This window comes from Oncorhynchus clarkii, chromosome 1 (assembly GCF_045791955.1).
Source record: "Oncorhynchus clarkii lewisi isolate Uvic-CL-2024 chromosome 1, UVic_Ocla_1.0, whole genome shotgun sequence".
In the NCBI taxonomy this organism is placed as follows: domain Eukaryota; kingdom Metazoa; phylum Chordata; class Actinopteri; order Salmoniformes; family Salmonidae; genus Oncorhynchus; species Oncorhynchus clarkii.
In genome coordinates this window covers 15,253,237-15,269,430 of record NC_092147.1, presented here as the reverse complement: position 1 = coordinate 15,269,430, position 16,194 = coordinate 15,253,237, and the positions used below count along the sequence as shown (strand labels likewise).

The window sequence follows — 16,194 nt, the reverse complement described above, 5'->3', positions numbered from 1 at the left end:
AAAATACGCCTAAATTCGCTTGTCAGGGGTCCTACCACACCATCTTTGTATGTAACATGTTATAGGATGAATGGTAAAGAGTAAATGTATTTTTTTACGTTAGAGATTTAAAATCTAAATAAGACATTTAGCTATATTATTAGAAGTGCGTTTGATGTAGTTGCTTCATGATTTGGTTCTAACGTACTACATTATCATATTGCTAGCTAACGTTAGCTCTAGCTAATGGAAGTAGCAGCTAATGCGTTTTAGCTAGCTGTATACATATAACTACGTTGACTAACACAGTAGCTAACCTAACTAACATAGGTGACAGTGTTAGCTCGAAGAAGACTGATGCAAGTAACGTAAATTTGACATCGAATTCTGCGTCTTGTTTGTGATATAGCTGCAAAGTGCAATCAAGTACATGAAGGTGACTGAACATTTCTCTGATTGGACAAGGACACTTGCACAACCAGTGGAAAAGCATATGGTTGAATGATGGAGGTTGCCTATGTTTGTGAGTGGGAGAAGAGACCCAAGAGCAACCACTATCCTTCCATCCCACTGGTGTGTGCCTGGTCCTGCAGGAACCTCGTTGCCTTTACCACAGACCTAAAAAATGAGGAAGACGAGAAAGGTACACAAATGTGCTTGGTACTGATCTTGTGACCACTTTGTTGTGTGTAGCAAGAGCACAGTAGGAATGTGAAATGGAACAAATCGCATTGCCAGTATCAGGTTTGATCCCATATATCTGTATATAATTTTGCATATGTAACTCAATGCCTCGTAACTTGATTAGCAGAACATGCACTGCAGTGATCACAGTGATTTGGTTTATTTCAGAAGTCAGTCATATGGTCCACATCATTGACACAGAACACCCATGGGATGTGTACTCCATTAACTCTGGACATGGCGAGGTCATATCCTGTCTGGAGTGGGACCAATCAGGTGGGTCAACATAGTAACAACACAAAAACTACTCTTAAAGGTGCAACTGCCCTATCAGTCCAAGTTGACTGATGTGGAACTCAATACAATGCCAAGAAGTGTCCCTAGTGTATTGACTTAAAATGTGTGTGAACCTATGACTACGTTCATTCATAGGTTCCAGGTTGCTGTCTGCTGATGGAGATGGGCAGATCAAGTGCTGGGCGATGGCAGATCACCTGGTGAACAGCTGGGAGAGTTCACTAGGGAGTGCAGAGGACGGAGACCCCATAATAGCTCTGTCCTGGCTGCACAATGGAGTTAAGCTGGCTCTGCATGTGGAGATGGTAATGGACCACCAGCTTGTTCTCATGTTCACACCACCAGCTCTTCTTAACTGTCTGTGTGGACCTTATGATTTATTACCATGTCAGTATTTTATAGACCAGTTTAAAGCTCTTTTTTTATTTTACATTTTAGTCATTCAGAGCGACTTACAGGAGCAACTAGGGTTAAGTGCCTTATTCAAGGGCACATCAACAGAATTTTCATCTAGTCGGCTCAGGGATTCCAACCAGCAACCTTTTGGTTACTGGCCCAACGCTCTTAATCTCTAGTCTAAGCTACCTCTTGAGATAAGACAATACTGTATATGCCATTATTTGGCAGGGGGTGCTGTACACTGGCTGTGGAGAACTGCACATAACAGCATTTAACAAGCATATAACAATATATACTAGGACATACAGTGCCTTGCGAAAGTATTCGGCCCCCTTGAACTTTGCGACCTTTTGCCACATTTCAGGCTTCAAACATAAAGATATAAAACTGTATTTTTTTGTGAAGAATCAACAACAAGTGGGACACAATCATGAAGTGGAACAACATTTATTGGATATTTCAAACTTTTTTAACAAATCAAAAACTGAAAAATTGGGCGTGTAAAATTATTCAGCCCCTTTACTTTCAGTGCAGCAAACTCTCTCCAGAAGTTCAGTGAGGATTTCTGAATGATCCAATGTTGACCTAAATGACTAATGAGGATAAATACAATCCACCTGTGTGTAATCAAGTCTCCGTATAAATGCACCTGCACTGTGATAGTCTCAGAGGTCCGTTAAAAGCGCAGAGAGCATCATGAAGAACAAGGAACACACCAGGCAGGTCCGAGATACTGTTGTGAAGAAGTTTAAAGCCGGATTTGGATACAAAAAGATTTCCCAAGCTTTAAACATCCCAAGGAGCACTGTGCAAGCGATAATATTGAAATGGAAGGAGTATGAGACCACTGCAAATCTACCAAGACCTGGCCGTCCCTCTAAACTTTCAGCTCATACAAGGAGAAGACTGATCAGAGATGCAGCCAAGAGGCCCATGATCACTCTGGATGAACTGCAGAGATCTACAGCTGAGGTGGGAGACTCTGCCCATAGGACAACAATCAGTCGTATATTGCACAAATTTGGCCTTTATGGAAGAGTGGCAAGAAAGCCATTTCTTAAAGATATCCATAAAAAGTGTCGTTTAAAGTTTGCCACAAGCCACCTGGGAGACACACCAAACATGTGGAAGAAGGTGCTCTGGTCAGATGAAACCAAAATTGAACTTTTTGGCAACAATGAAAAACGTTATGTTTGGCGTAAAAGCAACACAGCTGAACACACCATCCCCACTGTCAAACATGGTGGTGGCAGCATCATGGTTTGGGCCTGCTTTTCTTCAGCAGGGACAGGGAAGATGGTTAAAATTGATGGGAAGATGGATGGAGCCAAATACAGGACCATTCTGGAAGAAAACCTGATGGAGTCTGCAAAAGACCTGAGACTGGGACGGAGATTTGTCTTCCAACAAGATAATGATCCAAAACATAAAGCAAAATCTACAATGGAATGGTTCAAAAATAAACACATCCAGGTGTTAGAATGGCCAAGTCAAAGTCCAGACCTGAATCCAATCGAGAATCTGTGGAAAGAACTGAAAACTGCTGTTCACAAATGCTCTCCATCCAACCTCACTGAGCTCGAGCTGTTTTGCAAGGAGGAATGGGGAAAAATTTCAGTCTCTCGATGTGCAAAACTGATAGAGACATACCCCAAGCGACTTACAGCTGTAATCGCAGCAAAAGGTGGCGCTACAAAGTATTAACTTAAGGGGGCTGAATAATTTTGCACGCCCAATTTTTCAGTTTTTGATTTGTTAAAAAAGTTTGAAATATCCAATAAATGTCGTTCCACTTCATGATTGTGTCCCACTTGTTGTTGATTCTTCACAAAAAAATACAGTTTTATATCTTTATGTTTGAAGCCTGAAATGTGGCAGAAGGTCGCAAAGTTCAAGGGGGCCGAATACTTTCGCAAGGCACTGTATAACTGTAATTTGCCACTTCGTTTGTTGAAATGTGCCGCACCCCACTCTCGCTCTACCTCTCCTCCAATCTTCCTCCCCCAGTCGGGCTCCACCAATTTCGGTGAGAAATTTTCACGGGTCAAGTTCTCACCGTCACTCACGCTGTTTGGGGGAAAGCCCATGGAGGGCTGGCTGGCAGTGACAGTGAGCGGCCTGGTCACCGTGTCCCTGCTGAAGCCCAACGGTCAGCTGCTCACAGCCAGCGAGAGCCTGTGTCGCCTGAGGGGCCGCGTAGCCCTGGCCGACATCGCCTTCACCGGCGGGGGTAACATTGTGGTGGCGGCCACGGATGGCAGCAGCTCATCACCTGTGCAGTTCTACAAGGTAGGTATTAGCTAGCGATGATATTACACAATTATTTTTGTTATTCTTATCATTACTGGCTACCACATTAAGTGCTAGCCAGTCGCCTTGTCTCAGAAAAGTCTGGCAAATAATAATGTTCAAATGCTAACGCTTTTTATTTTCTTGTAAAGAGCGTTTACCATCCGATAATGTGAAGTTTTACTCCAACATACGTTATTAAGTAGTGCTAATATTGCAATAATATCACTGACTTTTCGTAATTTTAAATTTCCATTGTCATCCCAACTCTACATCAAGGTGTGCGTGAGCGTGGTCAACGAGAAGTGTCGCATCGACACTGAGCTGCTGCCCTCGCTCTTCATGCGCTGCACCACGGACCCGGTCAGGAGAGACAAGTACCCGGCTGTCACACACCTCAAGTTCCTCACCAGGGAGAACTCGGAGCAGGTGAGAGAGACACTGAACACGTTGCTTTCCAAGTGTCCTTTATTTTGAATTCTTTCCAGCTTTATCACTTACCAGTATGCCAAATGTGCATTCAAACAGTGTAGTGTTGTGTGTGTGTGTGTGTGTGTGTGTGTGGACTAAACCGCAATATGAATACTCTTTTAGGTGCTGCTGTGTGCCTCCAGTCAGATGGGCAGCATCGTGGAGTGCTGGTCATTGCGGAAGGAAGGCCTCCCTGTCAATAACATATTCCAACATCGTTCACCAGTAGGTAAGGCAGAGAACGATAAACCAAGGAAGAGCACACTCAACCCAATTATAAGTATTACTGTAGGTCACTTATAGGGGGCATCTCAATATTTTGAAGTTGTTTCCAATTGTTGTCCACTTTAAAGAACTGAACAGGTGACAGTAAATTCCCTTTTAGGCATCCTCCATTTTGTTTTCAGATCAATGCAGTTAAAGGAAAGGAGACGATACATTATTCTACAATTGAGTTGCCCCCATAAAGAGACACCCCTTACTCACCCTTTCCTCTCTCCATCCCCACAGTGGGCGAGAAACAGCCGACGATCCTGAAATGGCGCATCCTCTCGGCCACCAATGATCTGGACCGTGTGTCGGCCGTGGCTCTGCCAAAGCTGCCAATCTCCATCTCCAACACTGACCTAAAGGTGGCGTCGGACACCAAGTTCTGTCCAGGCCTCGGTATGTGCTGATGCCAAATAACCCGTCATTCCCCCTCCAGATCTACTATTGAGCACTCCAGGTGGCAGCATACACCTTTACAGAATGGTGGTTTGTAGCTCTATTAAACCTACCAAAGAAAGTGGTTCTATGCTCAAGAAACATGTTAGGGAAGTGGTACCTACATGGATGTGTCCCACACAGTATAGTGGTAACATGACACATTGATGCATAATGGCAGAGAAAGTGATGAGTGGAATGTTATACACTTACTCTGTTGCCCCTGTCTGTGCTGCTGGGGTCATTCTCAATGCCTCCCTCTGGAGATCAATAAAGTTAATTCAATTGTATGTGATTCTGTGTGGTGGTCCCTCCCAGGCCTGGCCCTAGCCTTCCATGACGGCAGTATCCAGATCCTCCACCGGCTGTCCCTTCACACCATGGGCGTGTTCTATGGATCCTCCTCGGGCTCCTCCCAGCGACCCGGTGATGAGCCGGCCATAAAGCGGCAGCGCCCCGGCGGCCCAACCGTCCACTTCAAGGCCCTGCAGTTCTCCTGGACCTCACTGGCCCTGGCCGGAGTGGACAACCACGGCAAGGTGAGAGTGCAACAATGCGTTGAGATCCGTTGACTGTGACCTTACATGTCTCACAGTACGATATCAGCACCTCATCCCCCTTTTATAAAGATGAGAAGGCTACTCCGGATTTGAGGTTGTAAAGCTTAGATGGCTTATGTTTTTGAAAAGGGAAAAATTGGCCCTTGAATACACACCCCAGCCATGGGTGTTAAATCTTACAGGAGTTTATGGTCTGCAGGCAATAATGTATGAAACAAATACAATAAATGTATCCTCTCTTACAACAACAAGCTATCCATGTCCTTATTCATGACTTGTGTCCGTCCCCGACCATCCCTCAGATATGAACAATATTTGTATCCATATTTTTCATATCTCTCTTTTGGCTCTTCTTCCCTCCTCAGCTGCACATGATTCGCGTATCTCCATCCATGGGCCAGATGCTGGACATGAATACACTTCTGCGCCACCTGCTGTTCCTGCTGGAGTACTGCATGGTGACAGGCTACGACTGGTGGGACGTGCTGCTCCACGTGCAGCCTGGCATGGTCCATAACCTGGTGGAGAAGCTGCATGAGGAATACATGAGACAGAACCAAGCTCTGCAGCAGGTAGGTGGACCGGGATTAGCCAGAACCAAGCTCTGCAGCAGGTAGGTGGACCATGATGAGCCAGAACCAAGCTCTGCAGCAGGTAGGTGGACCGGGATGAGCCAGAACCAAGCTCTGCAGCAGGTAGGTGGACCGGGATGAGCCAGAACCAAGCTCTGCAGCAGGTAGGTGGACCGGGATGAGCCAGAACCAAGCTCTGCAGCAGGTAGGTGGACCGGGATGAGCCAGAACCAAGCTCTGCAGCAGGTAGGTGGACCATGATGAGCCAGAACTAAGCTCTGCAGCAGGTAGGTGGACCGTGATGAGCCAGAACTAAGCTCTGCAGCAGGTAGGTGGACCGTGATGAGCCAGAACCAAGCTTTCAGTCAGACAGACTGAAATCTGTTGTAAACTAATTTGTGACAATAGATGGAAGTGTTTTTGTTTGTTTGTTTTTCTAATATCCAGTATCTGTGTGTGGAAGGTGCTCTCGACACGTATCGTGGCGGTTAAGGCCTCCCTCTGTAAGCTGTCATCGGCCACAGCTGCGCGAGCCTGCGACTTCCACGCCAAGCTCCTCCTCATCGCCATTAGCTCCACCCTCAAGTCCTTGCTGAGACCCCACGTCCTCAACACTCCAGACAAGAGCCCCGGGGACAGGCTGGCAGAGATATGTTCCAAAAACACTGACACTGGTAGGAGGACTAGCATCACTACCATTTATACCTGTATAATCAATGAATAGACGGATTCCACTTCTGACACCAATTTCACTTAACGTGAGGCTGAAAAAATGAATTATTGTCTGTTTTAACTGAACAGGACTTTTGTTACTGTTGAACAGACTGTAGGCTAAGGCTGCGTTGTTTGCCGTCCTATTAGCTTGCTAGTATCTACAGTGCTTGTCGTTTTTATTTGAAGACTTCAGTGATTCTGGTGAAGATTGACCTTCCACCCCCTCCATAGATATCGATAAGGTGATGATCAACCTGAAGACGGAGGAATTTGTGCTGGACGGCCCCCCACTCCAGTCTCTGCAGCAGCTCATCCAATGGGTGGGAGACTTTGTGCTGTACCTGATGGCCAACCTACCCAATCAGGTGTTTTTTTTATTTGTATGAATCAAGCTACCAATGTAGGCCTTTCACAGAGCTACCAATGTAGGCCTTTCACAGAGCTACCAATGTAGGCCTTTCACAGAGCTACCAATGTAGGCCTTCCACAGAGCTACCAATGTAAGCCTTCCACAACCTGCTGAAAAAGGTGCATTGTTACTCCAGAAACACTTTGTTTCAATATCATATCTTATTAATGTAGTGTTCAATCAAATGTAGAGCTGGTGCTAGTAAAGTGTTCTTCTGTTTGTCTCTGTCCTTCTGTATGTAGAGCTGATGCTAGAATAGAGTGTTACTCTGTCTGTCTTTCTGTGCTATCTACCTCTTATTTTAACCTTTGTCCTGTCTCAGGGCTCCGTCGTGCGTCCCGGCTTTGGGTTTCTGCGCGACGGTTGGTCCCTGGGTATGCTGCGGGAGATGATGGTGATGATCCGCATCTGGGGCCTTCTGAAGCCTGGCTGCTTGCCCATCTACACGGCCACCTCGGACAACCAGGACAGCATGTCGCTGCTCTTCCGCCTGCTCACCAAGCTCTGGCTATGCTGTAAGGATGAGGAGAACATGTGTATCTATGGACTATATATTATGTGGATCTAGCTATGTGGGGTTAAATGTGCCAGAGATGCCTTAAGTTATAACAGTGTCATAGGTCTGTATATGAGTCTACTCTGTCCATTCTTCTGTCAATGTGTCTATGCATCTGTTTAGACCTTACGGTCTCTGTGTCTGTATGTGAACCTGGCCTTCACCCATGTATCCCCCTCCCCCTTCCAGCTCGGGACGAGGGCCACCCCCAGGAGCCAGATGAGCCGCTGATAGACGAATGCTGCCTGCTGCCCAGCCAGCTGCTGGTGCCCAGCATGGACTGGCTGCCCGTCAACGATGGCATCATCTGCAAGCTGCAGGGCAAGCACCCACTGCGGCTTCAGTTTGGCAAGCCCTACAGCCTGCCGGGTCTCAACTCCACACCCCAGGTGGAGGTCTTCTCCAGGTAAGAGTGAGGCCTCAGAGGGCTAGATGGTATTCAGGGGAAAAGGTGTCTCTGCCACCTGGTAGGCTGTTTAGGGTTAGAAGTAGGTGTAGTGCTCTTGGCATTTAGCCCACTCTTGGCATTTGGCCCACATGGCACTCAGTTGTCCTTTTGACATCTGTTTGTAGTAAATGTGCTTCTGCTTAATATTGCTAATATTTCAGTCAAAGCTCAGGTGAAGCCTTCCTGACATGCCATTGGTCAATATATTCATTGTGTTTGTATCTAGGAGCCCGGGGGTCCAGAGGATGGATCATCTACGTTGTCTCTACATGGGAGTCTGCCCCACAGAGGACAGCAAAGCCTGTACCAGGTCAGACACCACACCACTTTCTCTATGACCCACTCCCCAACACTTCCTGCTTTTCTTTCATTTTTATATCACTCTACCGCTTTACGTTTTCATTATTTTTAAGAACCTTTTTTTTTGTCCAAGTAACAATTTTCCTGGTCTTTCTTTTTCAGTCTGACCATGCCTCTGTTGACATTCACTCTCTCGGGGCCTCCCGGGTGGTGCTGTGGTTAAGGGCGCTGTGCCACCAGAGACTCTGGGTTCGCGCCCAGGCTCTGTCGTAACCGGCCGCGACCGGGAGGTCCGTGGGGCGACGCACAATTGGCCTAGCGTCGTCCGGGTTAGGGAGGGCTTGGCCGGTAGGGATGTCCTTGTCTCATCGCGCACCAGAGACTCCTGTGGCGGGCCGGGCGCAGTGCGCGCTAACCAAGGTTGCCAGGTGCACGGTGTTTCCTCCGACACATTGGTGCGGCTGGCTTCCGGGTTGGAGAAGAAGCAGTGCGGCTTGGTTGGGTTGTGTATCGGAGGACGCATGATTTTCGACCTTCGTATCTCCCGAGCCCGTACGGGAGTTGTAGCGATGAGACAAGATTTTTATATCTTAGCTACTAAACAATTGGATACCACGAAATTGGGGAGAAAAAGGGGTACAATTCACAACAACAACAAAAAATGCATTCACTCTCTCTTCCTACCTTACTTTTGGTGGCTTTCCACCTTTTTATTTCGCTCTCTCTTTCTCTCCCTCCCCCATCTCAGGTGTGGCTGTGTGACTATGCTCCGCTCGCCCAACAAGACCAACGCCATGAAGCAGTGGGAGCAGCGCTGGATCAAGAACTGCCTTTGTGGAGGCCTCTGGAGAAGGATCCCCTCCACACTGTCCTGAGATCTGTCCTGAGACCATTATCACCGCAAACCCTGACCTCAGGTCAGCCTTTGGACACTAGCCTGCATGACACTGCTGCCTCTTAGCAGATCTCTTTGGGGGACAGATGAAGTACTGGATATCCATACGGTTGTATTTCAAAGATCGCTGTTTGGAGAGGCGGTGATCATGCCGTCATTGGGGTTAAATGTACCAGAGATACCTGTAAATAGGAACCACGTGTTTTTTATGTCTCTTTATATTCAAACCTGTGTCAAGAAAATAAACCTTATTTGGTGACCTTATGGTTGAGCGGTGTGGCTTTTGTCTTCAAATCCTATTTGAGATCTGGACACGTTTGCTCCTATTTTCATGTAAATATTGCATTTATGTCAATGGGAGATGATAATTAGGATTGGCCCTTGGTGGATGATTGTTTGTTTCGATGTAGTTAGAATGTGGCGACTCGACGTCTATTGTGCATAGAGCCTAACCTGGCTTTAGTCTTGTCATGTGCACCAGGGATTAGACGGAACTAATAATAATAAGCAGTAATATTCACGTTAAAAAGTGAAATATGGATGATATTTGATAAATGCATCTCAAGGCTAGAAGCATCAGAACCCCTAGAAAGGTAGTTGTAACCTTGGATATGACTGGGCAAAGTGTTAAGATTAGGAGAGACATCTGTTTTATAATACACAAGAACACAGCAAGAATGTCTGATTGTGTAAGGGTCTTGTCTAAAGGACTGTCCTTTGCCCCCACATACTCAACTTATTAATTCATTACAAAGATTGACCTATTTTGTTTCTACAGCAATCTACATCTGAAGGCCTGGTACAAGCAAAACATCTCCAACTACAGAAACCAGTGTTTCAGGTCAGGCAGTTTGTGTCCTCAAAAACAACATCCACCTTTTGTCGCATTGTCCAGAATGCCACACTAAATACATTTACAAAGAAGGTGAATTTTGATGTGGAGAATCTGTTTAAGGGTCAAATGGTACTGCAGCGCCAGCTGTGCCACCAGAGACTCTGGGTTCGCGCCCTGGCTCTGTCGTAACCGGCCACGACCGGGAGGTCCGTGGGGCCACGCACAATTGGCCTAGCGTCGTCCGGGTTAGGGAGGGGTTGGCCGGTAGGGATATCCTTGTCTCATCACGCACCAGCGACTCCTGTGGCGGGCCGGGCGCAGTGCGCGCTAACCAAGGTTGCTAGGTGCACGGTGTTTCCTCTGACAAGTTGGTGTGGCTGGCTTCCGGGTTGGATGCACGCTGTGTTAAGAAGCAGTGCAGCTTGGTTAGGTTGTGTATCGGAGGACGCATGACTTTCAACCTTCCTCTCCCGAGCCCGTACGGGAGTTGTAGCGATGAGACAAGATAGTAACTACTAACAATTGGATACCACGAAATGGGGGAGAAAACGGGGTAAAAAATAAATATAAAAATAAATAAAGGGTCAAATGGACTCCAACCAAACACGACGTAACCTTTCTAAGACAGAGAGGCATACATTTGAATCATTGTCCAAAAATGGACGGATTGTGGTTTAACTAAGCAGACCAAGGTGGCGCTACAGTAGTGTGGAGTAAAGACAAATATGTGACAGAAGCCTATTGGCAGAGTACATCATTGTCTAATTGACAATCTCTTACCTTCAACCCTACAGACGACCTAAAAACTGAAGTGAAAGGGATCCTCACAGAAGCTAAGGAGAATAACTACATTTCAGACAATGAGTTCAAATTGATTTTCAATGGCAGCATGGCTTCTTTTTATCTTCCAGAAGTCCACAAGAATCCTGAAAACCACCTTGGCAGACCAGTCATTAGTGGTAATGAAAGTTTGACAGAACCCATCTCCAAGTACATTGATTACTTTATTAGGCTGGGAGTGACGGCGGGAAAGGCTTATCTTCAAGATACCACAGATGTGTTGAACAAAATAATTCCTTTTTAGTCACCATGGGTGTGGAGTCTCTATACACCACCAGTGAACATGAACAAGGATTGGCAGCTATGCACCATTTCTTGAGTACCCGGCCTGAGACTGAGATGCCTCTCACGTAATTCATTGTCTCATTGACTGAATTGTCTCATTGACGCCTTCAAGACCGCTTAGCGGAACTCAAGTATGCCATACGGGTAGGCAATGAAGACTACCCCATGGCAAGGCACTACATGTCCTTACACCATGGCAACCCTGCCTCCCTGCAAACTATGGGTATTGATCATGTTTCGGCCTCAATTAGAAAAGGAGACGATCTTAAACAGCTAAACTAAAGAGAAAGTTTTGGGATTTACAAACTACAAGCCAATAAGTACCCTGGTTAAAATTAAGATATGGATTTCTCACCTTTCCTGTAGGGTGGTGAGAGGGCCCTTTGCTGTCATCTAGTGGACATTTTGCTCTATTGCCCTCAGCTAGGTTTAGACTGTTGCGGACCATATTTGCTGCGTTCTAGTTTACTGTACTATAAAATAGATGGTTCTCCGATCCTTAACACTTTGCCCAGTCATATTCAAGGTTAGAACTACCATTCAAGGTGTTCTGATGCTTCTAGCCTTGAAATGCATGTTTTATAACATATCTACAGTAATTCACTTTTTATTGTGTATAGTATTGCTTACTAGGCGTTGTCCAATGAATTCTCTAACCACGCTCTCTTCAAATCAGGGTTGATTAGAAAAAGCTGTTCAAAAGAGGACATTGTATTATCATATATGTGTACTCCCTGACGAAGGCCATGCAGCCAAAACTTTGTTTCCACGTGCCATATAAAGGCATTTTAATTAATTATACGAGAAGTGCCTTGGTCCTCCTTTCTTTTTGATGACCAATTTACCAAAGAACACCTGTTTACCAAAATCTACTATTGTGTACGTGAGCACTATATTTGAAGTCATCAAATCAAAGTTTATTTGTCATGTGCGCTGAATACAACAGGTGTAGACCTTACAGTGAAATGCTTACTTACAGGCTCTAACCAATAGTGCAAAAAAGGTATTAGGTGAAAAATAGATAGGTAAAGAAATAAAACAACATTAAAAAGACAGGCTATATACAGTAGCGAGGCTATAAAAATAGCGAGGCTACATACAGACACTGGTTAATCGGGCTGATTGAGGTAGTATGTACATGTAGATATGGTTAAAGTGACTATGCATATATGATGAACAGAGAGTAGCAGTAGAGTAAAATAGGGGTTGACGGGTGATGGGTGGGACACAATGCACATAGCCCGGTTAGCCAATGTGCGGGAGCACTGGTTGGTCGGACCAATTGAGGTAGTATGTACATGAATGTATAGTTAAAGTGACTGTGCATATATGATAAACAGAGAGTAGCAGCAGCGTAAAAAGAGGGGTTGTGAGGGGGGGCACACAATGCAAATAGTCCGGGTAGCCATTTGATTACCTGTTCAGGAGTCTTATGGCTTGGGGGTAAAAACTGTTGCCATGCGGTAGTAGAGAGAACAGTCTATGACTGGGGTGGCTGGGGTCTTTGACAATTTTTAGGGCCTTCCTCTGACACTGCCTGGTGTAGAGGTCCTGGATGGCAGGCAGCTTAGCCCCAGTGATGTACTGGGCTGTACGCACTACCCTCTGTAGTGCCTTGCGGTCAGAGGCCGAGCAGTTGCCGTTCCAGTACCAAGAATCACTGCCGTACCAGGCAGTGATGCTCTCGATGTTGCAGCTGTAGAACCTTTTCAGGATCTCAGGACCCATGCCAAATCTTTTTAGTTACCTGAGGGGGAATAGGCTTTGTCGTGCCCTCTTCACGACTGTCTTGGTGTGTTTGGACCATTCTAGTTTGTTGTTGATGTGGACACCAAGGAACTTGAAGCTCTCAACCTGCTCCACCACAGCCCTGTCGATGAGAATGGGGGGTGCTCGGTCCTCCTTTTCCTGTAGTCCACAACAATCTCCTTAGTCTTGGTTACGTTGAGGGATAGGTTGTTATTCTGTCACCACCCGGCCAGATCTCTGACTTCCTCCCCATATGGCTGTCTCGTTGTTGTCGGTGATCAGGCCTACCACTGTTGTTGTCTGCAAACTTAATGATGGTGTTGGAGTCGTGCCTGGCCATGCAATCGTGGGTGAACAGGGAGTACTGGAGGGGACTGAGCACGCACCCCTGGGGAGCTCTAGTGTTGAGGGTCAGAGTGGCAGATGTGTTGCTACCTACCCTCACCACCTGGGGGCAGCCCGTCAGGAAGTCCAGGATCCAGTTGCAGAGTGAAGTGTTTAGTCCCAGGGTCCTTAGCTTAGTGATTAGCTTTTTTCATTGGACCTTTATTTAACTAGGCAAGTCAGTTAAGAACAAATTCTTAACTTAGCTTAGTGACGATCCTTAGTTTAGTGATGAGCTTTGAGGGTACTATGGTGTTGAATGCTGAGCTGTAGTCAATGAATAGCATTCTCTCGTAAGTGTTCCTTTTGTCCAGGTGTGAAGGGGCAGTGTTGAATGCAATAGAGATTGTATCATCTGTGGATCTGTTGGGGCGGTATGCAAATTGGAGGTGGTCTAGGGTTTCTGGGATAATGGTGTTGATGTGAGCCATGACCAGCCTTTCAAAGCACTTCATGGCTAGAAACATGAGTGCTATGGATCTGTAGTCATTTAGGCAGGTTGCTTTAGTGTTCTTGGGCACAGGGACTATGGTGGTCTGCATGAAACATGTTGGTATTACAGACTCAGACTGGGAGAGGTTGAAAATGTCAGTAAAGACACTTGCCAGTTGGTCAGCACATGTTCGGTGTACACGTCCTGGTAATCCGTCTGGACCTGCGGCCTTGTGAATGTTGACCTGTTGAAAGGTCTTACTCACATCAGCGGCGGAGAGCTTGATCACACAGTTGTCCGGAACAACTGATGCTCTCATGCATGTTTCAGTGTTACTTGCCTCGAAGCGAGCATAGAAGTCATTTAGTTTGTCTGGTAGGCTTGTGTCACTAGGCAGCTCTCGGCTGTGCTTCACTTTGTAATCTGTAATAGTTTGCAAGCCCTGCCAAGTCCGACGAGTGTAAAATCTCTGAGACAGGACAGTGTTGAGGCACAGATCTGGGGAAGGGTACCAAAAAAAGAACACAATGGCCTCCATCATTCTTCAGTGGAAGACGTTTGGAACCACCAAGACTCTTCCTAGAGCAAACCAACAGGCCAAACTGAGCAATCGGTAGGGGGAGGTGACCAAGAACCTGATGGTCACTCTGACAGAGCTCCTGAGTTCCTCTTTGGAGATGGAAGAACCATCCAGAAGGACAACCATCTCTGCAGTACTCCACCAATCAGGCCTTTATGGTAGAGTGGTCAGACGGAAGCCACTTCTCAATAAAAGGCACATTACAGCCTGCTCAGAGTTTACCAAAAGGCAACTAAAGGACTCTCAGACCATGAGAAACAAGATTCTCTAGTCTGATGAAACCAAGATTGAACTCTTTGGCCTGAATGCCAAGCGTCACATCTGGAGTAAACCTGGCACCATCCCTACAGTGAAGCACGGTGGTGGCAGCATCATGCTGTGGGGGTGGTGGCAGCATCATGCTGTGGGGATGCTGTTCAGTTGCAGGGACTGGGAGACTAGTCAGGAACAGTGGCAACCCATTCAGAGCCCCAGTTTTTTATTTTTAATAAATTAGTAAAAATGTCTAAATCTGTTTTTGCTTTGTCATTATGGGTTATTTTGTGATTGATGAGGGAAAAATTATATTTAATACATTTTAGAATAAGGCTGTAATAAAATTTTGAAAAAGTCAAGGGGTCTGAATGCTTATTTGTACCCCACACATACAATGATACAGTTGAAGTCGGAAGTTTATATACACCTTAACCAAATACATTTAAACTCAGTTTTTCACAATTCCTGACATTTAATCCTAGCAAAAATTACCCTATCTTAGGTCAGTTTACCACTTTATTTTAAGAATGTGAAATGTCAGAATTATAGTAGAGAGTGATTTATTTCAGTTTTTATTTCTTTCATCACATTCCCAGTGGGTCAGAAGTTTACATACACTCGATTGGTATTTGGTAGCATTGCTTTTAAATTGTTTAACTTGGGACAAACGTTTTGGGTAGCCTTCCACAATCTTCCCACAATAAGTTAGGTGAATTTTGGCCCATTCCCCCTGACAGAGCTGGTGTAACTGAGTCAGGTTTGTAGGGCTCCTTGCTCGCACACACTGTTCAGTTCTGCCCACAAATGTTCTATAGGATTGAGGTCAGTTTTCAGTTCTGCCCACAAATGTTCTATAGGATTGAGGTCAGGGCTTTGGGATGGCCACTCCAATACCTTGACTTTGTTGTCCTTAAGCCATTTTTCCACAATTTTGTAAGTATGCTTGGGGTCATTGTCCATTTGGAAGACCCATTTGCGACCAAGCTTTAACTTCCAGACGGATGTCTTGAGATGTTGCTTTAAAATATCCACATAATTTTCCTACCTCATGATGCCATCTATTTTGTGAATTACATCAGTCCCTCCTGCAGCAAAGCACCCCCACAACATGATGCTGCCACCCCCGTGCTTCACGTTTGGGATGGTGTTCTTCGGCTTGCAAGCCTCCCCCTTTTTCCTCCAAACATAACGATGGTCATTATGGCCAAATAAGTTTTTTTTTTTTTTTCATCAGACCAGAGGACATTTCTCCAAAAAGTATGATCTTTGTCCCCATCTGTAGTTGCAAACTGTAATCTGGCTTTTTTATGGTGGTTTTGGAGCAGTGGCTTCTTCTTCTTCTATAGGACTCATTTTACTGTGGATATAGATACTTTTGTACCTGTTTCCTCCAGGATCTTCACAATGTCCTTTGCTGTTGTACTGGGATTGATTTGCACTTTTCTCACCAAAGTACGTTCATCTCTAGGAGACAGAACGCATCTCCTTCCTGAGCGGTATGACAGCTGCGTCGTCCCATGGTGTTTATACTTGCGTACTATTGTTTGTTCAGATG

The 16,194-nt window shown here is 45.7% G+C and overlaps 1 protein-coding gene across 3 annotated transcripts; it reads left to right on the top strand.

Annotated features, from left to right (window-relative positions):
• Positions 1-11: 11 nt before the first annotated feature.
• Positions 12-9,542, top strand: LOC139368355 (mediator of RNA polymerase II transcription subunit 16-like). Of its 3 annotated transcripts, none has more exons than XM_071107170.1 (16): positions 12-73; positions 389-622; positions 832-939; positions 1,096-1,265; positions 3,367-3,648; positions 3,928-4,077; positions 4,243-4,348; positions 4,630-4,785; positions 5,143-5,363; positions 5,750-5,956; positions 6,420-6,630; positions 6,902-7,035; positions 7,402-7,594; positions 7,825-8,041; positions 8,310-8,393; positions 9,132-9,542. In XM_071107170.1, exons 2-16 carry the CDS (start codon positions 481-483, stop codon positions 9,256-9,258), a joined length of 2,508 nt encoding a protein of 835 aa, XP_070963271.1. In that variant the 5' UTR covers positions 12-73; positions 389-480; the 3' UTR covers positions 9,259-9,542. The 3 variants fall into 3 exon arrangements, with proteins under 3 accessions (XP_070963271.1, XP_070963451.1, XP_070963363.1); XM_071107350.1 differs by having other exon boundaries at positions 32-73; positions 835-939; XM_071107262.1 differs by having other exon boundaries at positions 39-622.
• Positions 9,543-16,194: the final 6,652 nt, after the last annotated feature.